The sequence below is a fragment of the Lagenorhynchus albirostris genome, chromosome 11, assembly GCF_949774975.1.
Source record: "Lagenorhynchus albirostris chromosome 11, mLagAlb1.1, whole genome shotgun sequence".
Taxonomy (NCBI): domain Eukaryota; kingdom Metazoa; phylum Chordata; class Mammalia; order Artiodactyla; family Delphinidae; genus Lagenorhynchus; species Lagenorhynchus albirostris.
In genome coordinates this window covers 59,126,614-59,152,485 of record NC_083105.1, presented here as the reverse complement: position 1 = coordinate 59,152,485, position 25,872 = coordinate 59,126,614, and the positions used below count along the sequence as shown (strand labels likewise).

The following is a 25,872-nucleotide window of genomic DNA, read 5'->3' as shown; positions in this document are numbered from 1 at the left end:
CACTTTTAAAGCCTCAAATAAGAATTTATAGGGACTTCCCTGGTGGCACAGTGGTTAAGACTCCGTGCTCGTAAGGCAGGGGACCCAGGTTTGATCCCTGGTCAGGGAACTAGATCCCACATGCATCCTGCAACTAACAGGTCGCATGCCACTACGCCTGAGAAGCCCTTGAGCCGCAACTAGACCCGGCACAATCAAATAAATAAATAAATAACTTATAATATCAAATCTTACCCACTTTTTAAAATAAATTTATTCATTTTATTTATTTTTGCCTGCACTGGGTCTCACTGCTGCACGCACGGGCCTTCTCTAGTCGTGGCGAGTGGGAGCTGCTCTTCGTTTCGGTGCACTGGCTTCTCATTGCGGTGGCTTCTCTTCCTGCAGAGCATGGTCTCTAGGTGCACAGGCTTCAGTAGTTGTGGCATGTGGGCTCAGTAGTTGTGACTCGCAGGCTCTAGAGCGCAGGCTCAGTAGTTGTGGCACACTCACTTAGTTGTTCCATAGCATGTGGGATCTTCCCAGACCAGGGCTTGAACCTGTGTCCCCTGCATTGGCAGGCAATCTCCCAACCACTGTACCACCAGGGAAGCCCAAATATTACCCATTTTTATATGCATTTGACTTCAAAATGTTTTAAAACAACATACTGGGTTGGCCAAAAAGTTCGTTCAGTTTTCTTCCATAAGATGACTCTAGTAGTGCTTAGTTGTCTTTAACTTCATTAGAAACAATTTGGTTAGACTGTATTGTGACAGCTGTCATATCAGTGTACATTTAAAAGAAAACATCAAAACTGGTGAATTTTTGTGTAGCCATTTTAATATTGAAGATGGAAGAAAAAAAGGAACATTTTTGGCATATTATGCTTTATTATTTCAAGAAAGGTAAAAGCGCAACTGAAACGCAAAGAAAGATTTATGCCGTGTATGGAAAAGGTGCTGTGACTGATCGAACGTGTCAAAAGTGGTTTGCAAAGTTCCGTGCTGGAGATTTCTTGCTGGACGATGCTCCTCGGTCGGGCAGACCAGATGAAGTTGATAGTGATCAAATCAAGACATTAATTGAGAACAATCAACATTATACCATGCAGGAGATAGCCGGCATACTCAAAATATCAAAATCAAGAGCTGAAAAACATTTGCACCAGCTTGGTTATGTTAATCGCTTCGATGTTTGGGTTCCACATAACTTAAGCAGGAAAAAACCTCTTGACCTTATTTCTGATTTTCTAATTAAACGTAAATGTTTCGTTTTTAAACAAATTGTGACGCGCAATGAAAAGTGGATACTGTACAATGTAGAACGGAAGAGATTGTGGGGCAAGCGAAATGAACCACTACCAAACCACACCAAAGGCTGGTCTTCATCCAAAGAAGGTGATGGTGTGTATATGGTGAGATTGGAAGGGTGTCCTCTATTATGAGCTCCTTCTGGAAAACCAAACGATTAAGTCCAACAAGTACTGCTTCTGAACTGAACGCAGCACTCGACGAAAAGCGTCCAGAATTAGTCAATAGAAATCGCATAATCTTCCATCAGGATAATGCAAGACCACATGTTTCTTTGATGACCACGCAAAAACTGTTACAGCTTGGCTGGGAAGTTCTGATTCATCCACTATATTCAGCAGACATTGCACCTTCAGATTTTTATTTATTTTGGTCTTTACAAAATCTCTTAATGGAAAAAATTTCAATTCCCTGGAAGACTGTAAAAGGCACCTGGAACAGTGCTTTGCTCAAAAAGATAAAAAGTTTTGGGAAGGGCTCCCCTGGTGGCACAGTGGTTGAGAGTCCGCCTGCCGATGCAGGGGACACGGGTTTGTGCCCTGGTCCGGGAAGATCCCACATGCCACGGAGCAGCTAGGCCCGTGAGCCATGGCCTCTGAGCCTGCGCGTCCAGAGCCTGTGCTCCACAACAGGAGAAGCCACAACAGTGAGAGGCCCGCATACCGCAAAAAAAAAAAAAAAAAAAAAAAAAGTTTTGGGAAGATGGAATTATGAACTTGACTGAAAAATGGCAGAAGGTAGTGGAACAAAACGGTGAATACATTGTTTAATAAAGTTCTTGGTGAAAATGAAAAATATGTCTTTTATTTTTACTTAAAAACCAAAGGAACATTTTGGCCAACTCAATATTTTAAAAGCAAGGTATACTGAGTGAATTGTATGGTATGTGAATTGTATCTCAATAAGGCTACTTAAAAACGCCAAGTTACAGAACATTGTATATATGATACTAACATTAATGTAAAAAATAACATGCGCACACACACCACTCAAATGTGTATACACAAGATGCCTGGACAAGAAACAGGTAAGTTAACACTAGTTGAATCTGCAAAGAAGTTTGTTGAGGACACATATAGGAGGGAAACTTTTTACCACGCACCCTTTTATACCTTTAATATTATGAGGTTGAGCATGAATTACCTATTCGAAAATTAAATTTTCAATATCAATCTAAAAATCCCATTTCTCAGTATTAATAAGGCATTTTTCATGCTACCTATCCAAACAGCAGAGAAAGGACTGATCAACTGACTACATAATACATTTGACATCAATCATTCATCACCCTCTGATTTCTAATTTACTAATCTTGAATTTTGATTCAAATCATTTTCATCTGTTAACTCTCAATCTAGTTTGTAAACCTTTGAAGACAGAGGCATTTTACACCATTTAAACATTTCATATGATAGGAACTCAAGTTTCAAGTATTAATACATGCCAGGCAAAAGGCTAAGTTCTTTGGACATCATTTCCTCATTTAATTCTCAAAACATCTATGTGGTTGGTATTATGACTGCATTTCATAAATTAAGAAATTGAAGCTCAAAGAGACTCAATAATTTGCTAAAAAAATCACCCAGCTAGAAAATAGTGGAGCCAATATGCCAGCCCAGATCTCTCTGATTTAAGCCCAATTTTATGGTTTTTTTAAAAAATATTTATTATTTACTTATTTTGGTTGCACCAGGTCTTAGTTGCAGCAGGCGGGCTCCTTAGTTGCGGCATGCGAACTCTTAGTTGCAGCATACACGTGGGACCCAGTTCCCTGACCAGGGATCGAACCCAGGCTCCCTGCATTGGAAGCGCAGAGCCTTATCCACTGTGCCACCAGGGAAGTCCCAAGCCCAATTTTAAATACCAAGATGAAGGACTGCTTTCATGTGCACACTCTATCTCTCTTACCATTTTCCTCTTACCTCACCTCCTCAGCCTCTTTGCTAGCTCTTCTTCCACCCAACCCTGTAAATACAGATATTCATTAAGACATTCACTAAGGAGACTTTGGCCTTCTCATCCTTTCACTTGTACCAGAATCCAATTATTGGCAAATCCTGTCAGCTCTACCTTCAAAATATATCCAGAATCAAAAAAAATATATATATATGTATATATCCAGAATCTAATCCCTCTTGTCTTTCTTTCATACAGATCATTGTAAAAACTCTTCAGCCCTTGAACCTCACTATAGTTTATTCTCAACAAGGTAGAGTGATCTTTGACAGTTTAAGTCAGAATATGTCATTCCTCTATTCAAAAATCCTCCATTGGTTTCCTATCTCATTAAGGGTAAAAGCCAGAATCCTAATGATCACCTCTAAGGTCCTCTTATAATACTTTGCACAAGGCTCACTCTTTCACATCCTTCAAGTCTTTGCTTAAACACCACCTTTTCAATGAGGCCTTCCCCCTAACCATCCTATTTAAAATTATAGTACCCTTCTCTTCCCACTGTACTCCCTCTTCCTATTTTTCTCTACAAATCACTATTTGACATACTATAAATTTTACTTATTTATTGTACTTTCCCCTAATATAAGCTCCAAATATATATATACACGCACATATATTTATATATATACACATATATATTTATATACATATATATATATATATATCTATATAGGCTCCATGAAAGTAAGAATTTTGTCTTTTTCTTTTTTTGCTTTGTTCACTGCTGTATCTCCAGTGCCTACGGTAGCTGGCACATGGTAGGCAATTCATAAATATTTCTGAATAAGTCCCAAATCTTTATTATCAGCACTCAGCTCTTTTTAAAAAATAATTTTATTTATTATTTTTTATACAGCAGGTTCTTATTAGTTATCTATTTTATACATATTAGTGTATATATGTCAATCCCAATCTCCCAATTCATCCCACCACTATCACGCCCACCTCCGCTTCCCCCTTTGGTGTTCAAACGTTTGTTCTCTACATCTGTGTCTCTATTTCTGCCTTGCAAACTGGTTCATCTGTACCATTTTTCTAGATTCCACATATATGCATTAATATATATTTGTTTTTCTCTTTCTGACTTACTTCACTCTGTATGACAGTCTCTAGGTCCATCCACATCTCTACAAATGACCCAATTTCGTTCCTTTTGATGGCTGAGTAACATTCCACTGTATATATGTACCACATCTTTTTTATCCATTCATCTGTTGATAGGCATTTAGGCTGCTTCCATGACCTGGCTATTGTAAATAGCGCTGCAATGAACATTGGGGTGCATGTGTCTTTTTGAATTATGGTTTTCTCGGGGTATAGGCCCAGTAGTGGGATTGCTGGGTCATATGGTAATTCTATTTTTAGTTTTTTAAGGAACGTCCATACTGTTCTCCATAGTGGCTGTATCAATTTACATTCCCACCAACAGTGTAAGGGGGTTCCCTTCACACCCTCTCCAGCATTTGTTGTTTGTAGATTTTCTGATGATGCCCATTCTAACTGATGTGAGGTGATACCTCATTGTAGTTTTGATTTGCATTTCTCTAATAATTAGTGATGTTGAGCAGCTTTTCACGTGCCTCTTGGCCATCTGTATGTCTTCTTTGGAGACAACTCTCAGCTCTTAAGCAGGAGACCCACATTTCCAAATGACTACTAGATATCTCCAAGTGAATATCTCAAAGACATTTACGCCCAAAACTGAACTTATCTTCTCTCCTACAAAAAACTGGCTTCTCCTCCTCCTCCCAACTTAGACTAAAGGTATCACTACTTGGCGTCATCTTTCATTCCTCCCACATCTAACTGATCTATAAATGCTTGTAATTCTATATTCCAAATTTCTTTCAAATTCATTCCTACTCTAAAAGCCACTACCTTATTTCAGGTCTTAGTAAGTTTATTCACTTGACAAATAGTTACTGAGTATCCACTGTGTGTCAAGCATTATCTTAGATACAGGAAAATAATCATAAGCAAAACGGAAAGAGTTCTTGCTCACATGGAGCTTACAATCTAGTAGGGAAACAAGGCAATCAATGATCATATACATAATGTTCAACTGATTTAAAAAAAAAGAAGTACAATGTCCTATAAAAGCGTTTAAAAAGTGGTCTGACCTTGTGTGTGGATAGATGGAACCCATCCTACCTAAGGGTTCCTTGGTTAAATGATGTTTGACTGATATCTGAAGGGCAACTAACAGTTAATTAGACAAAGGTATGGGGGATGGGGGTGGCAAGGGCACTGCAGCCAAAAGCATGTGTAAATGTTCTGAGCACTAAGGTAAAGAAAGGCAGTTGTGCACAGTGATTAAGGACAGGAATTCTGGAGACAGACTGCCTGGATTTGAGCCACCACTTATTACCTGCGCAACCTAGGGCAAGTTATCCAACCTCTCTGAGCTTCCGTTTTTCCTCAGTTTTAAATGGGGACAACACAGGCATTTACCTTACTGCCTTAGGATTATCATGAGAATTAAATCAATTAATGTATACAAACAGATTTGACCAGTGTTTACCACATAGTAAATGCTATGTAAATGTTAGCAATTAATGAATAGCCATTCTGAGAAATGAAATAAAGCCACTGTAGCTGGAATGTGAGAAACTAAGCTGGAGAGATTGGCAGGCATATAACTAAAGGGTTTTAAGCAGGGGAGTGACTACTGTAATAAAAATCTAGCTGGTGACATTTCTTCCTCTCCAAACCCCATCCTTCTTACTGCCAAAAGAACACAAACTGGGAATTCCCTATAAGTCCAGTGGTTAGGACTCCACACTTTCACTGCCGAGGGCCCGGGGTTTGATCCCTCGTGGAGGAACTAGGATCCCACAAGCCATGCAGCAAAGAAAAAAACAAAACAAAACAAAACAAAAAACACAAACTGATCACATCAGCTCTCCTTTCCAATCTCCAAAGGTTCCCCACTTTCTGCCTACATGACAAAAACCGAACACCTTACACAACTTAGAAGTCCTTTTCAGTATCACTCCAATATACCTCCAGTCGCACAGTTCACCTACTTTCCTTTCCAAACTATCTTCAAACACCAACACATATGCACTATATGCTTCAATATTACAATGTTTCACTGTTCGCAGCACTCTGAAACTAGTACACCCTTCTTGTTCTCTCCTCTGTAGTCCCTTTTCTCACACAGACTGGAAATCTGGTACTATTACAGTTCAGAGCATTTTCACCCACAATTCAGTCTCTCTTTCCAACTGTGTTGGAATGATTCCATTTCTACAAAATCTTCAGAAATTTGCAGCTGATGTGGATTTACATATCAATTCAGATAGATAATATTTTTCCTTCCTACTTCAAAGCCTGTTCCTTTCCTCTGAGACCCCATGCTAAAGCCCCAAATTCCCTTTATAAAAATGGAAAGGTTTTTTTTTTTTAAAAAGAGATAAACCCTAGGTCAACCCAAAAGTCAGGATCACACCAGCAAGAGCAACAGTGGAACCAAACATTAACCGTCCTGGAAGTCAGAATCAAAGGCATGGGTTCTTAACCAGAGGTCCAGGGACTCCTCAGGGCTACAAGGTAATTTGATGAAGCCCCTCAAATCGCATGCAAAGTATGTGTACATGCCTTTTTCTGGGAAAGGGTCCATATCTTTCATCAGAGTTTCAAAGATATCTGGGACCTCCAAAAGCTTAAGAAGTGCTCTAGAGAAAAAGCAAAGACAAGCAAATATGATTAAAAGGATGAACCCTTTTTAGGCTGTCAGGACTGCCTCATGTTCTCTAAGACTACCTGAAATCAGGTCAGAGAACATTATCCAATCAAAATCAAAATTTTTTCTTTTTTTTAAATACACCTTTTCTTTTCTTTCCTTTTTTAAGATTAATTAATTAGTTTTTATTTTTGGCTGCGTTGGGTCTTCGTTGCTGCGTAAGGGCTTTCACTGGTTGCAGCAGGCGGGGGCTACTCTTTGTTGCGGTGACCAGGCTTCTCATTGTGGTGGCTTCTCTTGTTGCGGAGCACGGGCTCTAGGCACGCGGGCCTCAGTAGTTGTAGCACACAGGCTCAGTAGTTCTGGCTTGCGGGCTCTAGAGCGCAGGCTCAGTAGTTGTGGCACATGGGCTTAGTGGCTCCGCAGCATGTGGGATCTTCCCGGACCAGGGATCGAACCCATGTCCCCTGCACTGGCAGGCAGATTTTCTTTTTTAAATACATTTTTATTTTATTTATTTTTATTTTTGGCTGCGTTGGGTCTTCGTTGCTGTGCGCGGGCTTTCTCTGGTTGCGGTGAGCGGGGGCTACTCTTCACTGCGGTGTGCAGGCTTCTCATTGCAGTGGCTTCTCTTATTGCGGAGCATGGGTTCTAGGCATGAGGGCTTCAGCAGTTGTGGCACGCAGGCTCTAGAGCGCAGGCTCAGTAGTTATGACGAACGGGCTTAGTTGCTCCGCGGCACGTGGGATCTTCCCAGGCCAGGGTTCGAACCCGTGTCCCCTGCATTGGCAGGCGGATTCTTAACCACTGTGCCACCAGGGAAGCCCCAAAATCAAATTTAATATAGAACTGACAAATACAGAGTTTTACGTAAGGTGGAACTCCATAAACCAACATAAAATCCATAAAGGCAACTCATAAGGCTGGTGACTTACTCTAGGGGTTTCAAAAATGGAACTAATAAGGGGACCTCCTTGGTGACACAGCAGTTGAGAGTCCGCCTGCCAGTGCAGGGGACAGGGGTTTGATCCCTGGTCCGGGAAGATCCCACATGCCACAGAGCAACTAAGCCTGTGCGCCACAACTACTGAGCCCACGTGTGCCACAACTACTGAACCCATGTGCTGCAACTACTGAAGCTTGCGCGCCTAGAGCCCATGCTCCACAACAAGAAAAGCCATCGCAATGAGAAGCCCGCACACTGCAACGAAGAGTAGCTCCCGCTCGCCACAACTAGAGAAAGCCCCCACGAAGCAACGAAGACCCAATGCAGCAATAAATAAATAAATAAAATTTTGGAACTAATAGGAAGAAAGTATTAGACCTTCTATTCATATTTCCTTCTTATCCCATTCATTCAAAAATTCCTTTTCTGTGTATATTTTATAACATACATACCACTATAGTAGTACATAATTTATACAAGTAAGCATACACATAATGGAGGTAGTTGCTCAACTTTTTCTACCTGTCATTTTATTAGTAGACCACTGATACAATCTACACATTTCAGCACCACCAAGTTAACAGTAACTCCAGGATAACACAAAACCCCACTAGTACAGCTTAGAATCCAATAGCAAGAAACCTAGCAACTTTCACAGAAAGTCTAATTCGTGTCAACTAATAAGTGATTACAAGTATCTCTCTCTGCCCTTACTCTCCTTATACTTTTTTTTTTTTTTAAGCTCATCAAACTTTAAAGGATCAGTTTTCAGCCTGGTTTGTCAAAGGTTCCCGAGATGTGACCAAAACATGACCGAAACATGTGATGGGAAAACTACTTGTGAAACCACAAATGTACAACTAATCGAGATACCCTCTTAATTCATCCTAAAAGAAACTACTCTTTTCTTCCAGGAAGATAATAACCTAAACACGAAACATTTATTAAGATTCCCAAGACACAACTTAAACCGGCTTCTGTGATTGAGTGTCACCCAGTGGTGAGACCAAGAGATGCAGGGTCCGTCCGCGATAGGAAATGGGACAGAGGTAACCCTAACCTTGGAAACGTTTTCCCAAAATATTACAGCCCTGAGTGACTTGTCTCTTGGGTGGTGGAGGGCAGGGTTGGGGGAAGGCTGGCGGAGCGTTGAGAGAACTCGAAAAACTTTTCAATCTGGGGTATCTGTGCCTTCACTACCTCTTAAGGTCTCCTAAACCTCAGGCCTCTAAGGGGAGGCCCATCTTCGGAGGTCTCTCCTCAGGTTTCCAAGTTTGTCCCGGGGGCGTCACCCCACCTAAAAGAAGGGAGGGGAAGCATTTTCTGGATCAAGTTTGAGACCTAGACAGACAGAAATACACGAAGCTGCCATCATCTGCTACCGTGAATCTCAGCTTTGGACAAGAGACTGGAAAGCATTAACCCAGGGAAGAAAAAGGGGTCCTGGGCCCAGCACGGGTCCAAGAGGAGGGGACCACTGACGTAATGCTGTCTGACGAGAAAGGAAAAGAGAGCAGAACAGGTTGAAGGCACTTACACAACCCGATGGGGAAGTGGCGGACGACACCACAGTGGAGGAAGGAGCCGAATAACAAGTAAAGATACAGTAAAACCGTGAGGAGAAATGGGAAATTAGGGAAGGCGTAGTGGGGAAGAAGGGAGGCACAAAAGAACAGAACTACGGCGGGAGCCGGAAAACGAAGTGGAAGAGCCTGCAAGGAAAAGGCGCAAACCAGCCGGCAGAATTCAGTCTCCGTAAAAGTCCGACCCGGCCCTCCCCACCTTCACGGTACCTTCAGTTTATGGAGCTCCACCATTTCAGTCGCCATCTTGTGACCCCTTCACTCCGCCAGGCCCCCACCCGCTGCCTCCGCCTCCGCCTCCGCCTCCGGGAGCTCCCGCCTCGGCGCCGACAGCCACGGCCGGCCAATCGCTGTGGCTTTTACTCCCGCCTCCTACCATCAACTCTTTCTATTAGTCAATAGCTGGAGTCGCCCTCACTCCTTCAGGCGGCTTTCCCCACCTCTCTCAAAAGCTGGGAGCTGGAGAAGGGCGGGTTCGGCACCTTCCGAAGGACGCAAATGGTGACCAATTGTGAGTCCCGGTGGCAGACCGCCAGCCAATGGGTGGTGGCGACGCTGACTCCGCTTCACCAATAGGGAGAGCGCAGATGGGCCGGGGCTGCTGCTTCCTGGAGACCGCAGGTGTAGAAGCAAGCGTCGCGCCGCGCCCCAAGCTGGACGGGCTTCCGAAGCTGGCAGGTAGGGTTACGGGAGACTGGGAAGCGGTACTAAGGAAAAATGGTGGGACGTGAAAGTGGGGTGCGGGGTGGAGCGGCGGCGAACGACAGACCGAGAGAGGGGCGAAGACGACAGCCCTGAGGGGAGCCGACGAAGGAGAGAGGGAGCCTGGGGGAGCAAGGGGCGGATTCAGCACTAGGGTTTAGGGAATTTTAGGTAGAGGGCGGGCCAGAGCTGCTTCCTAACCAGGCGTCATCAACTTTAGGGCGAGCACGATTTTAAAACGGCCAAGTTCCGACGATCAGAGCCGCCCTGGAGTCGGGACTAGGGCTCCATCTCTCGAGACGCTCAGCTCACGTCCCTTCCTAGTTCACATTCTTGGAGCACCCCACGCTTGAGAGGAAGAATTAGGATGCTGCCTGCTTACATGCCAAGGAGATGACACAGGAGGGGCAAGCCCCAGAGGAAAAGGTGGGGTTAGAATAGATTAGAAAAGGTAGCTTTATCCCCTCAACCTTCCTTAGTGGTTCCTTGATTGTTTCCCATGACCCTCTTCTGGAATTTTGGGTGTACCTAATGTCTTCATGGTTCCTTATTAACTTCTTCAGGAAGGTAAAATGACATACATCAGTTTCCCTTGCTCCTTGAAGCGCGCCAAGCCTATGCTTACTCCTTCAAGTTACAGTTGAAGTGTAAGGATCAGAAGAAAGATTACTGTAATATGTCTCTAAGATGTAGAGAGCACTCTTCTTGCCTTCTAAGTTTTTTTCCCCAAGGCTTCAGTTTTTCCTTTGTGCATGATGGGGAAGTTCTCTCATTCCCAATAGAGTCCGGGGGACTTGGGCTATTCAGGGTACAACTTCGAAGAACAAACTCAAAGAGGGGTTGAGAAGAAATTAAGCTGGACTCCTGCCTGATCCCCCGCTGTGGTAGGATGAATGTCGGGGTGGCACACAGCGAAGTGAACCCCAACACTCGAGTGATGAATAGCCGGGGCATCTGGCTGGCCTACATCATCTTGGTAGGACTGCTGCATGTGGTCCTACTCAGCATCCCCTTCTTCAGCATTCCTGTTGTCTGGACCCTGACCAACGTCATCCATAACTTGGTGAGCACTAAACCATGACCTTTTACCCACCCCAGGCTTTTCCCAACCAAAAACAAAATAAAATCACCAATTATTTGGGGGTTTGTCTTCCTTTTGGGATCTTAGCATACTTCTTGGGCTGAAGGACTGCTTTCTGCCCCCCTCACACTACCCACTTCCCTCCTCCCAGGCTATGTATGTCTTCCTACATACGGTGAAAGGGACACCCTTTGAGACCCCTGACCAAGGAAAGGCTCGGCTACTGACACACTGGGAACAGATGGACTATGGGCTCCAATTTACCTCTTCCCGAAAATTCCTCAGCATCTCTCCCATTATACTGTGAGTCCAGGGGGAGATACGGGAGATCCTTCAAAAGCCAGGTACAAAGGTCCACAGGGAATCTTTAAAAAAGCAGACTTCTGCTCACTTAGACCCTGTGAAGATATGATATACTAGGTCTAAATCTAAAGAGAACAGTAAAAAGTAGAAGACAGTAATCAAGCATTACTTGCTGCCTCCTTGGTGGTAGGAATGGAGATGGGACTGAGAAAAGACAAAACACCAAGTAAAAGAAATTATTTTACACTTCCAAAAGAAGTGAATAAATAAAGGCAGAACTGATGTGAATCTGTAAGAACTAACTGAGAAGTGGAAGCAGAAAGGATTCTAACAGTCATGCAGGCTGAAACTGCTTCAGCTGTCATTTGCCACCTGTCATTAACAATAAAAAAAAAAAACTAATTTATAAATCTCCAGTTAAAGGTGCTATCCGATTATCTCCCCAACCCCAAAGTAAATGCTGTTAATATAGCTGGAATATTTTCAGATATCCTAGGACTGCATGCAGTAAAACTGGTCATTTAAAATTGAAGAGAAAGTTGCTGGAAAGGCCTGAATATGGATAGGGAAGGCCAACTTCATTCAACCTATTTCTTCTCTCCCCAGCTACCTCCTGGCCAGCTTCTACACCAAGTATGATGCTGCTTATTTCCTCATCAACACAGCCTCACTGCTGAGTGTACTGCTGCCCAAGCTGCCCCAATTCCATGGGGTCCGTCTCTTTGGCATCAATAAATACTGAGGGATGGGGCTGGGGACGTTGGAACAAAGGGCTGTAACATCCCTCCTTTTTCTATACTGTCTTCTATATCTTGAAAGCCTGAGAACTATGTTTCCCAAACTCCCAGTGGAAACTCAACTTTCCCAAATTTTCATTGGAAAATGGGGTTCCCTGGGCCCAGCCCTGCTAGGAGCAGGTTTCTTTGACTGAGGAAAGACAAGTGAGGTAAGGGGCAAATCACTCTCCACAGCAGGAAGCCATGTTGGGGCAGCTTTTTGGTTGATTAAGTTTTTCCATATCATCCACTCCCACCACCTTCCATCCAGCTCTGTTTTACTGTGTATTTTCCTTATAATAAAGATAAGTATTTTCAGATATGGCTACAGTTTGGTCAGCAGGAAGGGTAGGGAGATGTATTCATAAGGCTGGGGAAGAAAGATGCAATAATGACTTACAGAACTACAAAATTTCTCTAAGGTTTTTTTGTCCCCTCTCCCTTGGTCCAGTAGGAGGTGCCCTTCGCTCTCAGCTAACACTTAGGAGGGAAAAGATTCTCAAATGAAAAAAAAAGGGCTCCAGCTATATGGGCAAAGAAGAGAGGGAAGATACAGGTTGCCAGTTATGTATTTATAGAAAGATAATCCCCTGGCTTTAAATAGATATATACATACAAATATGAACAAACTTAAAAAAATACAAACCCTTGGATCATAAGGGGGCTGCCGGGAGCCCCTCTATCCTTCCCCCTCACCCAAGGGCAGAGAGCGTGATTCTATTTTTTAAAAATTATTAGTTTTGGCCATCCCTGCAGCAATAAGCACGAAGTTGGGTGATTACCCACAAGGTGAGAGTTCCCACTCTCTGAACTCTATGTATCTCCTATAATTAGGGTTACATGCTTTCTCGTTCTGTCATTTTACTAGTATATTGGGGCAAAGGAGGGGGCTCCCTCCTGAAATGGGTCAAGAAATAATACAGACACGTTTAAAAAGAGGGGGGAAAGTGTCATCTGCTGTAGAAGCAAAAGACAAGACAAAGGCATACAGATCCCAGGGAATTACCCAGTTCCCACACTACTATGGGACATATCGTCCAGCCCAGGTCCAGGCCCTAGGTTCTTTGTTCTAGCCACCCCCTATTTCTTTGGTATTGTCAGAAGACAAGATTCAGTTCCTGGGTGCTGGTGGAGGAGGGAGAGTGGTTCCAGGGCTTCCTATAAGTACTGAGTGAACAATTTGAGCTTAAAATTTTCCCTTTTTTAAATATTTAAAAATAAACAAATCAAACTCCATCCTGTGCTGTACACAGCCCTTTTGACTCCCTGACATTGATTTGAGGAAAGAGGGGGGGTGTCAACGTTGGAAAGGCCTCCTCACTTTCTTCCGCCGCTTCGGTTTGGCTTCTCCCTTGGGTACTGTGCTGTTGGGCTTGGAGGCTGCAGTGGCCCCAGGGCCCGGCTGAGGAGCTGCAAAGAAGTTCCCGTTGGACATCTGGCCTGGGGGTACTTGAAAGATCCGGCTCAAGAAATCCTGAAGGTCAGCAGGAGGGGCATCTGGGGTAGCTCTGACAGGAAAACAGAAGACATGATGAAGCAAGAGATACTGGAGTCAAATGGTTACCTATGTTACCTATTTATACCTATTTTAAAGATATACCGAGTCAGTTCCCAAACTCCTTATAGGGTGAGACACCTACATGTCCTAAACAGCATGTCATGAAACCATGTTCAGAACTAGAATAGTGGATAGATTATTGAGAGGAATACCACCCACCTCTGCCGCCCACTGGTGCCTGGCATCCGTGAACCAAATGAGATGTGATAGGGGACTCTGTGGGTATCTGGGGAGATTCCCACACGCTGGCATCCAGCCCACTCTGCAAGCATGAGAGATAATTAGCCAAAATATCACAGTTTTGGCTGTGATATCACAGATGGGCTGGATATATGAGCCCATACTTCCAGAGGACAGAAGTATACCTGTGATGTCATACACCTTTCCATCCATCAGCGCAAAGTAGGTGATCTTGAGGCCCAACATGCTTGACTCTGCCCAAAAGTCTCCTTCCTCAGCAGGATGCAGTCTATTACACTCAGCACAGTATCTGGCACTCTTAGGTTCCCGATCCATTTCAAACCTCCTGCAATCCAACAAAAGGGCAGTTCCTTAATAATCTATCAAGCTTACCTGGAGCATTGCTGTAGTCTCCATTACTGACATCTCATCATTACTGACAAATATGGTTACTGACTCAGTTGTTACAAATGCCTATGTACACCCTGCCCTCAACCTTCTATCTTAAAGCTAGAACTATTATCTTTTCTTCTTGCTAATTCAAATCCTCAGTCTCTTAACAATATAGCAAAAGTAGAAACCTCAGGGTCTTGTTACTTACCATCTGGATCCCACAACTACTGACAATACAAGGAAGGTTTTTACCTACCCAATCCCTAAACTGTGGCTGTCCCACTCCTGTCCTATTTAAGTCATACCTATGCTTTCCCTGGCATCGGCTGCACATCATAGTATTCATTGCTTCTTTGAGGTCGTCCTGCAGCTTGGACAGAAACTCATTCACTGACCGGCTCAGCTCATTCTCTGCCATTCGCTTCCTGAGAGAAAAAAGGCTTTGTAAGTCAGAGAGTATTGAGTGAGGGACAAAGGGAGACAGATCTATTGGCTTCTTGAGGCCCCTGGCCAGCTAGACAAGCCACCTCAGTTCTCTCTGCCTCAGAGAGCCTCCATCCACAAGTCCAATGATCTCTGCTATTGAAGATTATTCATTTACCCCACCTGACAATTTCCTAGCTCCAACTTACATCTCATATTCCTTCCGTCTTTCAGGGTTGCTGACAATGTCCCAAGCTGCCCGCAAAACCTTGAAGGCCTCCTCAGCCCGAGGATGATTATTTTTGTCAGGATGAACCTACCAAAACACAGATTTCATCACATATCCATTCCAATCCTCTCCCCATTTTGGGTCAAAATAACCTCATATCAAAGGGTTCTCCTTCGGGGTCTTCCCTGGTGGCGCAGTGGTTGAGAGTCCGCCTGCCAATGCAGGGGACATGGGTTCATGACCCGGTCCGGGAAGATCCCACATGCCGCGGAGTGGCTAGTCCCATGCGCCATGGCCACTGAGCCTGTGCGTCCGGAGCCTGTGCTCCGCAACGGGAGAGGCCACAACAGTGAGAGGCCCGCGTAACGCAAAAAAAAAAAAAAAAAAAGCGTTCTCCTTCACCATCTTTTTGAAGAGTCAGTATAGCTTAATGGTTAATTGCTGTGGCTCTGCAGACAGATCTGGGTTTAAGTCCCACCTCTGTCACTTATTAGCTGTATGACGTAGAATATTTTATCTATCATGGATTGTTGGGAGTATTAAATGAGAAAACACATGAAGCATATGGCACAGAATCTGGCACTATGGCGATCTGCCGTCCCAGTGTGCCTGGGATTGTCCCAGTTTTAGCACTGAAATTTCATGTCTCAGGAAACCTTTCAATCCCAGGCAAGCAGGGATGGTTGGTTTAGTATGTGTGTGACTACCTGGCACACACGTACTAAACCCTCATCTTTTAACTTTACTGTCAGTCATAAAGTTAAGAGTTCCAACATACTCAAACTCTATTTTCTAACTAGGAAATTCTCATATATACTCAAAACTTCCTACAGTAGTTTGCCTTTCTGTCCCAGGAGTGAAATATTGATAACATACCACGATCCTCACAGGCTTTTTATCCACTTTTCAGCCTTTTCTCCAAGACAGATAATATCCTCACTTTCTACAGCTTCCTGATTGTTCCCATCCACATACACCAAAAACAGAGATAAAGCTAGTCTCTTGACTGAGGCCAAATAAACAGAATGCTATTAAATCTCTCACATTCCCAAACTTACAGAATGTGGGTAATGGTCAATTTAGGGCCTATTAAAGGCAGTGAGAGGTTGTATAAAAGAAGCCCACAGGGACTCGCCTGGTGGTCCAGTGGTTAAGACTCTGCGTTTTCAATGCAAAGGGCGCGGGTTCAATCGCTGGTCGGGGAACTAAGATGCCACATGCCATGTGGCACGGCCAAAAAAAGAAGCCCACGGATACTGTGGCCCAGAACAAGAGGGAGAACTTTGGATAGTAGGGCAGGTCTACTGAGGATCAGGGAACTTTACCACAGCTCTATTTCAAGAAAGTAAGTTGAAAATGAGAATTTTTGAATGATACTCCCCAAGAGAGGATGTCTGCTAAAAGACATAAAGGTGAGAAAAGAACTCTACCATTAGTAACAATTTGAGTGTGAACACTGTTCCCCACTCTCAGAATATCCCAGGCCATCCACTAAGGGGCATACATTTCCCACCAAACTATTGATAATTTAGTCCTCTGGTAAGTTACAGGCCTGGTACTTTATTGTGCCTTGAATGGTTAATGGAAACTTTGGTTGCCCATTCCCCTTTAGTGTCATGCAACCATTGAGATAATTTACACACTGTGATATTTTACCACTCAAGTTCCATACACTCAAATAGGCCTCCAATGCAATTTACACACACTACTTACATTCATAATAGCTTTACTTGTATAGAAATGGCATATCTAAAAATAGCATCTGAATAGCTACTTCTTTTCTTTTTTTTTTTGTTTTTTTAAGATGTTGGGGGTAGGAGTTTATTAGTTAATTAATTTATTTTTGCTGTGTTGGGTCTTCATTTCTATGCAAGGGCTTTCCCTAGTTGTGGCAAGCGGGGGCCACTCTTCATCGCGGTGCGTGGGCCTCTCACTATCGTGGCCTCTCCTGTTGCGGAGCACAGGCTCCAGACGCGCAGGCTCAGTAGCTGTGGCTTACGGGCCCAGTCGCTCCATGGCATGTGGGATCCTCCCGGACCAGGGCTCGAACCCTTGTCCCCTGTACCGGCAGGCAGATTCCCAACCACTGCGCCACCAGGGAAGTCCCTGAATAGCTACTTCTAAAAGCAATTTGATTGCATGCTTGTATTAAACCATTTCCCTTGAGCATGATACGTCACAACTCCCACCTATACCCGCTTACCAGTAAAAGCAACCATATTTTCATGTATGACCTGAAAATGTATGTACATGCCTCTCCAAGATTTATGTCCCATTCTCCTTTCCTTTCCCACTCTGGGTTGTTGGTCTTGAAACAGCTGTTTTCTCTCACCTGGTCCTGGAATAATCACTCACATGTACTCCCTGAACGTTCCCACACTAGTCCACACTTGCCTCACTGCGACAGACAGTTGGATTTCCCTGTATTCAAAAAACCCTCATTTGTTTAGGAGAGAAGAACTGCCAGGCTTTCTGACTAGGTCTCTTCTCCACCCTACTCAGGATTTCACCTGGTTATTCCAGATGAGTGAGTCCAACACTGTCTAATACACCAGGTTCGTTGATTTTCATTAAGAAAAAGAATCTCATCACAAAAAACTTTAAGGGAAAGTCAGATCCCATAATAAAGGGGGGGAAAGTCTTTATGACTCTTTCCTAAGAATTAAAGATGCTCTTCGTCTTCAAGTTGACTTTCTACTCTGCCTTCCCTTTATTCCACTCTCCCAAAAATTGTAATAGAAAATAAAATATGGGAACAAAGAACTGGAAACAGAGGGGAAAGGTACTCACCATCACTGCCAGCTGCCTATAGGCCTTCTTCAGTTCAACATCTGATGCTGTGGCTTCAACCCCCAGCACATGAAAAGGGTTTAGCTCATCCTCAGGAACCCCAGCCATGGTCAACAGTCGAGCCACTTCCTCTTCAGGCTGGCAGTAGCGACCACTAGCTACAGGTGCATTCCCCTGCCTACTGGTCCTCTGCTTGACCCAAGGCAACTCCAGCCAACCCCACTGAACTATTCTTACCAGCTGCTGCCACGGCCTGCTCTCTCTCAGCAGAATCAGGCACCGCTGCCAGGTGGGAGAAGCTAGCCAAGAGAAGAGCCAGGTGGCTTTACCCCTCCAACCTAACCGGTCACTCAGTCCTACCAGAAACCGCCAGCCCAACTGTAGACAGCCCAACAAAAGGGCCAGAGCCAGAAGCAGCAAAGCACCCAGTAGCCTAAGAAAACGGGTGAACAGCCCTGCCCCATAGCAAAACCCTTGGCTCAGAAACTGGAACATCACCTGGGCCCTGCCCCCCAGCCGCCCTGCCCAGACTCCAACCCAGACCCAAAAAAGGTCCAGATCACTGCCTTTCAGCTGCCTGCATGCATAGATGAGATGGCCACAAGTTTCCACGTACTCCCCCACTAATACCAGCAGTTCGATCAGCCACCAGAAGCCTGCCTGTCCAAGCTGACACAGTTCCTCTGCTCCCCACAATCCCAGTCCTCTGCGCTTATCTGCCTGACTCCGTTTCCGACCCAGCCGATGTCGACCAGGGGATCTGGGATCTCTGCGTCCACCCTCCCGAGTATCCTCCTTGGCTGGAACGCGGTGCCGTTGTCTCCGGGGTGCAGGTTTCTTTCCACTGGGCACACGTGAAAAATCACTGGGAAACTTAAGAGGTTCCTCCTCATCATATTCCTCTTCCAACTCTTCATCTTCCCCCAAAGCTGGAGAGGTACAATGGTGGCAAAAGTTGCTAGAAGAGCTGTCTCCTCCCTCAGAGTAAGGCCCTTCAGGGATTCCAGGGGTTCCCTGGCAGTTACAAGCAGGTGGAATGGAAAGAAAAGAAGGGTTCCCATCTTCCTGGTACCCAGCCTCATTCTCTCTTGAGAGTTCCTGGTCCACTCCTGACTCTTCTGAAGATGCCTCACTCTGATCAGGGTCCTCTCCATCCCTAGGGGGTCCTGGACCCCTTGGAGGGCCATGGCTTGGATCTGACCAGTGGGCTGGATTTGGGGGCTGTGTGTACTTAGGACTAGAGTGCTCTGTGAGGCAGCGGGTACCATTAGGAGCAGGCCCAGCTGAGTCCCTGAGTCCTGAGAATGAAAGTATTTCAGGGTCCACAGAGGGTCCTAAAGTCCTGAGGGAGGCACCACCACTGTGGTGGGCTCCACACAACCCTCCTTCTCCGGGGTGCTTCTGGGCCATGACCCCAGGGCTTCCTGAGGATTTTAGGTCACAGCCATCATGGTAAGTTCTGATGCCTGTAACAAAGGTATCAAGGTGGGGATGATCAAGGATAGGATGAAGAGAGAGGTTACATAATCTTAAATTGGGGAGATATATTTAACGGACCCACCTCCCTTGTTTTCCCGAGTTCTTTTGGGCATTCATTACCCCAGCAATAAAGCCAATACTACATTAACGACAACCCTGCTCCCTCCCCCCTCCTCCAAATCCCCTTATTTTTTTCTTTCCCCAGAAAGCTATAATGCTGAATCAGGGAAAAAAAGAGGTACCACAAAGGGTGTGGTCCTGGGGTCACTCTTGGGAAAAAAGGAAAGACGACCGGAAAGGGGGCCGCAGACTGCCAGAAAAGGGTGGGGACCGTGCGGTCTTTAAAGAAAATCTGGGGGCGGAGCTTGTGGTTGCCCCTGACAGAGAAAACCGTGAACCCTCGGGCTGGGTAGAGGGGACCAAGGTAACGTACAGAAGAGCGGCGGTAACTCCTCCCCCTCGAGCAGCTGGGCCGAGGGCCAGGGGGAGCTACGAGAGCAGCTCCCCCGGCTCCGCCTCCCGTTCACTCTCTGCTTCCGCCTTCCGTCCCCGCCGCGGCCGCCGACCTGGGGCTACTTCCACCTCCGGGGTCACCGGGGAAGACACGGGAAGGAAAAGTAAAAGCGGTTGGCGGAGGCGCGAGCCAGTGCTGCAAGCGCGGAGTCGAACCAGTGGGGACGGTCCTGAGGAAGCACTGGCCCCGCCCCTTAAAGGGCTCTCTGCTGCCGCCCTCCGCGTGCTGAAGTGGGATCCCCGAAGGTTGCGCCACAGGAAGCGAAGCAAGTGGGCGCTGCAGCAGTGCCTGCGGACTCGGGGCAGATTCTCAAGTTCCTCTGGCTGTATTCTTGGGCTTGTGCCGAGACCGGGAGATAGAGGAAAGCCACCGAGCCAGTCTTTTTCCCTTGCAGTCAAAACCAGGGAGCGTAGCGGAGCCACCGCACTGATCCCTTGCTGTAATGAGGACAGAGGCCCTTTTGTATCATGCGGGGGTGGAGCGGAGGGGAGGACGCCCCGGGCCTGGCCCCGCCCTGGCCCTCCTACGCTGCCCCTTTCTTCCCACCAACCCTCGCTCCCCACCCCCCGCCACCGCGCCTGACCCAGCTGGCGAACTGCCCCGTATAACTGCAGCTCCCACGGCCCGGATCCGCGCCTCTGGGTGCAGCTCTCAGTCCCCGTCACGAAGCGGGACCGGAGGACTGAGAGCGTGGCTCCACTGGGCTTAGGACCCGAGCGGAGTGCCAAAAAACACTGCACTCATCTGCATGCTGCTTTGCATCTCGTTTGCATACCAAACTGTTCAGTCGACGTTGACAAGCGCCCCCGCCCCCACTCAGACCCGGCTTGGGTACCCTCTCTGTCGGTCCCCTCCTCTGCACACGCCTCTCCGTTAGTCCCCCTTCCAGACCCCGTCTTTGCTCCGCAAGTTTTTCTACCCATGAACCCCTCGTCGGCGCCCCCAGACCAGTAAGAGCACCTTCCCGGGGTCCCCGATCCCGACCACCAAGTTCTCCAGAAGACAATACTCCAATTCTCTGGGAAGTGGAAGAAACCAAGCCGGAGTAGGGGGGCGCTGGGACACCAGTAGGGGTTTTGAAAGCTTCTGGTTGTTGAGTCAGCGCCTAAGTATTCAGAGACCTTTCCCCAAACCTCTTGTGGCTCCCCCAACACCGTTCCCTGCTATGGAAGGGGGTCTCTGATCCCAGCCTAGAGCCGTAGGCAAACTAGGTCCCCCCACACACAGGGAAAAGAGTTGGAGGGTCCCGCCCCGTGATGTCACCCCCCCCACCCTGTCCCCTTCCTCCACCCCCACCCCCACCCCGCCCCCAAGCTGGTTGCTTTTAGCTCACGGGGCTTGGGCTACGACTTGCAAGAGTTTAGGGGGCAACGAACAGAGTGGCCCTACGGGTACCCACGCCCGACAGCCGCCTGAACGCCTAGGACTCCAGGCAGGGATGCAGCTGGGGGTCTAGGGAAGCACATCTACCCCCTCCTCTCCTCAGCCCTGACAGGGTGGTGAGTAGTTAACACCCCCTCCCAAACCTCTCCTTGTTTAGAGTCCCCAGACTTCCAAGCGGATTGGGGAGAGAAACCCCAGGGATTGCCCAAGCCAACTCTCCTGCTTGTTAAGACCTTGATGTCCAAAAGAAGACAGCTGAAGGGAAGTGCCTGCACCCACCCTACCCCACTCCCATAGTGCCCCCACTGCCAGCCCCTCCTCCTTGGTGTTCTCCTTTCAGGAACTGAGATCATATCCCACTGGCAGCCCTGGCACCCCAGGGGAAAGGGGGAGGTAGGAAAAGTCCCACCAGTGTCCTGAGGGGAGGAGCAAAATACTACCAGGATGTGAGATGATGTCTGTGGGCAAGGTGCCTGCTTAGTCGGTGGGGGATCGTGGGAGTTGGACTGTGGCTGAACGCCCCTTCCCCCAATAACTCCTCCACCTGAAGCCAAGGCTTCAAAACCCTGATAAAGTGTGGCTTTCTGTCTCTACTTGATTTCTTGTCTCAAACTCTTGGTGTCTGATTTTTCCCCCTCTTCCTTCTCTTGGGTTGGAGCAATTGTCGGGAGACCCCCACCATGATTCATTCTCTCCCCTTCTTTCTCCTTCTCCCCCCTCTATTAAGTCCATTCTTCCCAGTCCAGTGTGATAATTTTGAGTCCCAGCTGCAGATGGGGCAAGCTTTCTTTTCGGCTGGAACAAGCTGCTGAGTCTTTAGCCTCCAGTCTCACTAGTACCCCTAGGCCCCTCCCTCCACAGACCGAGGACTTCCTACTGCTCCCACCCCACCCTGAAAAGCCAGGGGACAAAGACTTATTACCTTTATAAGATTTGAAGTCCTACTTAATGTCCTTGTTTCAGAGGGTGATAAAGAGACAGCTGGCTCCCCTTAACCCGGTCCTGTAGGTTTCTTCAGTTACCCCAGCAGGGCTAAGCTCCGTCCTGAAATTGGCCTTTCTTTAAAAGAAATAGAGGTACAGAGTCCTCAAGATTCATGGGCACCTGAGTTCCTGCCCCCTACCCCCTTGCAGGTTTCCCAGCCCCCTCAAGACATTCATGGATGGATGAGAGGAGCTGACACTGACCTCCCTCTCTGTGACCACCTTCTCTTCGGCCATGGAGGAAGCCTTGCTGCCCCTGGCCATGACCTCTGACCCCAGGCCCTTTAATCAACAACTCCCAGAGCCTCCAGACCCAAGATGTGTCTTGAAACCCCAGGACAATCCTGAATTGGCACCCGCCCTGGTGTGTGCTCTTTGCTGCTGCTTTGGAATCATCTACTGCTGCTTCGGTGAGGGCAGGGCCAGGGTTCTGGGGGGCAGCTGCCCAAGACCGTCACCCTCAAGGATGATGCCAACTTTCTCCTTTGCTCCTGAGCCACCTCTCCTCCTCTGTCGGGGGATGCTACCTTCAGTGTGGCTGATCTGCTCTTGCCAGCTCTTTTTCATCCCCCATGCCCACACCCTCCAGCTCTGAGCCTTGCCTCCTACCTCAGGATTCCATTCCCAAATTACCCTCTATGCTTAAGGCTTCTTCACCCTTCCCCAATAATCTGAACCAGCCTGTGCCGATTTCTTCCCATCTACCATCCCTGGAAGGACGAAACCTTGTTTCTGTACTTATTCCCCTCAATGCATCCGTCTTACCGTCTTACCTGCTGATTTGCTCTCCCATCCTCTCTCAGTTCCTGAAAAGTCCCTACCCTCCCTAGATGATCCCTTTCTGCCCTTTGCCTTGAGGTCCCTGTGTGTGCTGCTCCTGCCTTCTGCTCCTCTGGTCAGCCATTCCTCTCCCTCCTGATTCATCAGAGCCATCCCTGGAGACCTCTTTCTGCCTCTCAGTGCCTCCTGCCTCCCTTCCCAGGCTACCGCTGCTTCAAGGCAGTGATGTTTCTCTCCGGCCTGCTATCAGGAGCCCTGGTGATCTTCCTGCTGTGCCACAAGGAGCGTGTGCTAGAGACACAGCTGAGCCTGGAGGTGAGCGCGGGCATTGCGCTAGGCATCGGACTCCTCTGCGGCCTAGTCACCATGCTGGTTCGCAGTGTCGGTCTCTTCCTGACTGGTCTCCTGCTAGGCCTAACCCTGGGCGCCGGGGTCCTGCTGGGCACTGAGCCCATCTACCAACCACCTTCAGCCTGGGTGCCGGCCGGGGGGCTGGTGGGGCTGGCACTGCTGGGAGCCCTGCTCACACTTCGGTGGCCACGTCCATTCACAGTTCTGGGCACAGCCCTGCTGGGTGCTGCGGTGCTGGTGGCCTGTGCTGACTACTTCCTGGAGGGGCTGGCACTGGGCAGTCGGCTGGGCCAGCGCTTGCAGGCACTTCCAGCCTTGCCTCCTCTCTGCTGGTATAGCTGGGTCTTGCTGGGGACCTGGCCAGCCCTGGGGGCCCTTGGGGCCCTGGCCCAGTGGAAGCTCATGGATGAGGAACGTGGAGGCCACACCAATGGTGAGTTACTGCCATGGTACAGAAAGCAGCCAACCTGTGCCTTCTCTTGTCCCTGGTTCCCAGACTTGAGGAGGGGAAGGGGGAAAATCCACTTGAGGCAAAAGGCAGAGTTGTCTAAGGTGAATGGGGCAGGGCTTTGAAGACAGAGTTGGAGGAGCCAAAGTTCTGGGTAAGAATGAGAAGAGTCATTGTCGGGGGAGGGGGGTGCAGGGAAGAGTTACTGGGGACTGATATGGAAGAAAAGGAAGGTGTCAGGGAAGTCCAGAAGGAAAGGGTAGGAGGATTACAAAGAAAACTTTCTTTAGAATAACTGGAGGGGGAATGAGATTTGAGAGAGACGTAACAGGGACACTGAATGGGTTTCTCTAGAGTATGAGTGTATTTGGGGGTGGGTTTCAGAGTCTAAAGAGGCCTCCCTGAGTCTGTATTGCCCCCTCCCAAGCAGTGGTCTTGAGCCACCAGCGAAGGCATCTCCAACTCCTTCGGATCCGTCAGCAAGAGGCTAAGTGGCACCGGACCTCCCCTGGGGTGGGGCTCTGTGAGGGCAGCTACCGGCGCCCGCTCCACCCCAGCACCCGGAGCCCTGCTGACAGTCTGGCTCCAGTGAGTGGAGGGGTAGGGGGTGCTCAGGGGCATGGGAGAGAGGGCACATGGGGATGCTCAGGGTGGAGGGGGGCTCTGACCCAGGCCCTTTCTTCTGCCCTCTCTGCCCTGTGCCCCTCCAGAGCTATCTCCAGAGCCTTCGAGAGCGCCAGCTGGGACCAGGCACCCAGGCCACAGCTCCCCACACTGTCCTGGACCTGGATTCTGACTGTGGTTCCACTGTACCCCTCACCACACTTTCTGGTTCCACCCGGACCTGAGCCTAAACCTCCACTGATGCTCTCACCCCTAGCAAGGGCCTGGGAACACTAGGTGGGCAGGGCCTGGGCCCACAGGATCCAACACAAACTCCCCACCTCTTGGGGATGGAATCTGTGCTCCAACCCAGAGCAGCCCTGTAGGGATATGTTTTAGGTACAGATAGAGAAGAATCTTGTAGGGAAGGGAGACGAATGGAAATGTGAGTACATACCTCCGTCCAATAATAGAGGTGCCCTGGTCCCTAAAGTAACTGACTCCCTAATTCCCTCCAAACTAAACCAAGGAGGACCGTTACCCAGATAGCCTTCTATATACCCGCCTCAGTTTGCCTCACAATGGTAAAATAAGGGGTTTCGTTTTTGTAGGACCTAAAGAAAATCAGGAAGCCTCCTAAAGCACTTGATAGCTTTTTGATGGGGAGAAGGGCAACAGAGGAGCTCAAGGGTCCCTAATCCCCAGGTCCCTCATTAGGGGGCAGTTGGGTTCCTGGTTAGCCTTTCCCTCTGGACCCCGTAGGCTCAAGCCCCCTTCTCCTACCTCAGTTGGGGGTACTGTCCTCCATGGTGCTTCCCTTTCCCTTCTTCTTAATGTGGGGAAGGCCACAGGGCAGTGCCTGGCTCAGCACCCCCCTTCTCCCAAAGCTGGCTTCTTGCTCCAAGGAGAGAGCATTGGCCCACATGCCAGAGTCTTGCCCTTTTGCCCAAAGGAGCCTGGTCTTCAGGGCTGCGTGGAAGACAAGTGCCTTCTCTGCCTCTCATCATAGGTGACACTAATCTCCTTAACCAGAACATTGTCCCAGCCACTAACCCATTCTAACTCTCCACTACCCCTGATTCTCCTGCCCAAAGTCTGTACCCTGGTTCCCCAGACAGCATGAAGGAAGATATGTCCCTGCCCCGGGGAAGCAGGGTTATGATGGGAGGGAGGAAGAACACGGGAGCATGTGAATAAAATGGCATTGAACATTGAATCAGGGAGTCCAGCCTCTACTGTTGCTGCTCTTTTCTTTCTTTGCACCCCAGAACAAAGGGTTAGCCATACTGACAAGTCCTCTGTCCCTTAAAGATCTGATGAGGGTACCTTTATCAGACTGGACTACCGTAGGAGCTGCACACGCACAGCCAGAGGAAGAGTTGTTCACTGCTCTCTCATGAAGTTAACCTTTATTAAGCACAAATGCTCCAGGCA

The 25,872-nt window shown here is 47.7% G+C and overlaps 4 protein-coding genes across 12 annotated transcripts in view; 2 read left to right on the top strand and 2 right to left on the bottom strand.

The window, feature by feature from the left end:
• Positions 1 to 9,756, bottom strand: part of SARNP (SAP domain containing ribonucleoprotein) — a 52,115-nt gene extending 42,359 nt beyond the window's left edge. For both annotated transcript variants that reach the window (XM_060165945.1, XM_060165946.1), the window contains exon 1: positions 9,673 to 9,756. In XM_060165945.1, the coding sequence (XP_060021928.1) occupies positions 9,673 to 9,708 (36 nt within the window). In that variant the 5' untranslated portion in view covers positions 9,709 to 9,756. The remainder of the gene's footprint in view (positions 1 to 9,672) is intronic.
• A 269-nt stretch (positions 9,757 to 10,025) lies between these two features.
• ORMDL2 (ORMDL sphingolipid biosynthesis regulator 2) lies at positions 10,026 to 12,642 on the top strand. 4 transcript variants are annotated; one of them, XM_060165950.1, is made up of 5 exons: positions 10,027 to 10,140; positions 10,385 to 10,590; positions 11,053 to 11,227; positions 11,397 to 11,548; positions 12,155 to 12,642. In XM_060165950.1, the coding sequence occupies exons 3-5, from the start codon at positions 11,054 to 11,056 to the stop codon at positions 12,288 to 12,290; spliced, it is 462 nt and encodes a 153-aa protein (XP_060021933.1). In that variant the 5' UTR covers positions 10,027 to 10,140; positions 10,385 to 10,590; position 11,053; the 3' UTR covers positions 12,291 to 12,642. The 4 variants fall into 4 exon arrangements, with proteins under 4 accessions (XP_060021931.1, XP_060021933.1, XP_060021930.1 ...); XM_060165948.1 differs by lacking the exon at positions 10,385 to 10,590 and having other exon boundaries at positions 10,026 to 10,140; XM_060165947.1 differs by having other exon boundaries at positions 10,385 to 11,227.
• Positions 12,643 to 12,875: 233 nt separating this feature from the next.
• Positions 12,876 to 20,874, bottom strand: DNAJC14 (DnaJ heat shock protein family (Hsp40) member C14). Of its 2 annotated transcripts, XM_060165944.1 has the most exons (8): positions 20,851 to 20,874; positions 19,810 to 20,327; positions 17,898 to 19,363; positions 15,088 to 15,194; positions 14,761 to 14,880; positions 14,248 to 14,408; positions 14,042 to 14,144; positions 12,876 to 13,832 (listed from the first exon to the last, which is right to left on the bottom strand). In XM_060165944.1, exons 3-8 carry the CDS (start codon positions 19,305 to 19,307, stop codon positions 13,622 to 13,624), a joined length of 2,112 nt encoding a protein of 703 aa, XP_060021927.1. In that variant the 5' UTR covers positions 19,308 to 19,363; positions 19,810 to 20,327; positions 20,851 to 20,874; the 3' UTR covers positions 12,876 to 13,621. The 2 variants fall into 2 exon arrangements, with proteins under 2 accessions (XP_060021927.1, XP_060021926.1); XM_060165943.1 differs by lacking the exon at positions 20,851 to 20,874 and having other exon boundaries at positions 19,810 to 20,404.
• Positions 20,875 to 21,198: 324 nt separating this feature from the next.
• The window catches only part of LOC132529447 (transmembrane protein 198-like), a 37,848-nt gene continuing 33,174 nt past the window's right edge, over positions 21,199 to 25,872 (top strand). The window contains exons 1-5 of one of the 4 annotated variants that reach the window (XM_060165937.1): positions 21,199 to 21,389; positions 22,407 to 22,666; positions 23,239 to 23,820; positions 24,266 to 24,423; positions 24,546 to 25,654. In XM_060165937.1, the coding sequence (XP_060021920.1) occupies positions 22,492 to 22,666; positions 23,239 to 23,820; positions 24,266 to 24,423; positions 24,546 to 24,683 (1,053 nt within the window). In that variant the 5' untranslated portion in view covers positions 21,199 to 21,389; positions 22,407 to 22,491 and the 3' untranslated portion in view covers positions 24,684 to 25,654. Of the gene's footprint in view, positions 21,390 to 22,406; positions 22,667 to 23,238; positions 23,821 to 24,262; positions 24,424 to 24,545; positions 25,655 to 25,872 lie in introns of those variants that run through there. The other 3 variants (XM_060165936.1, XM_060165939.1, XM_060165938.1) reach the window with 3 other exon arrangements.

Bases quoted from the DNA above. Each gene is read 5' to 3' on its own strand.
- DNAJC14 (XM_060165944.1), bottom strand. From the start codon at position 19,307: ATGGCCCAGAAGCACCCCGGAGAAGGAGGGTTGTGTGGAGCCCACCAC. The intron at 15,195-17,897 runs GTGAGTACCTTT...GTGTTTTGGTAG, and splicing joins ATAGGCAGCTGGCAGTGATG to GTTCATCCTGACAAAAATAA. The intron at 14,145-14,247 runs GTATACTTCTGT...TCATGCTTGCAG, and splicing joins AAAGGTGTATGACATCACAG to AGTGGGCTGGATGCCAGCGT.
- ORMDL2 (XM_060165948.1), top strand. From the start codon at position 11,054: ATGAATGTCGGGGTGGCACACAGCGAAGTGAACCCCAACACTCGAGTG. The intron at 11,228-11,396 runs GTGAGCACTAAA...CCCTCCTCCCAG, and splicing joins CCAACGTCATCCATAACTTG to GCTATGTATGTCTTCCTACA. The intron at 11,549-12,154 runs GTGAGTCCAGGG...TTCTCTCCCCAG, and splicing joins AGCATCTCTCCCATTATACT to CTACCTCCTGGCCAGCTTCT.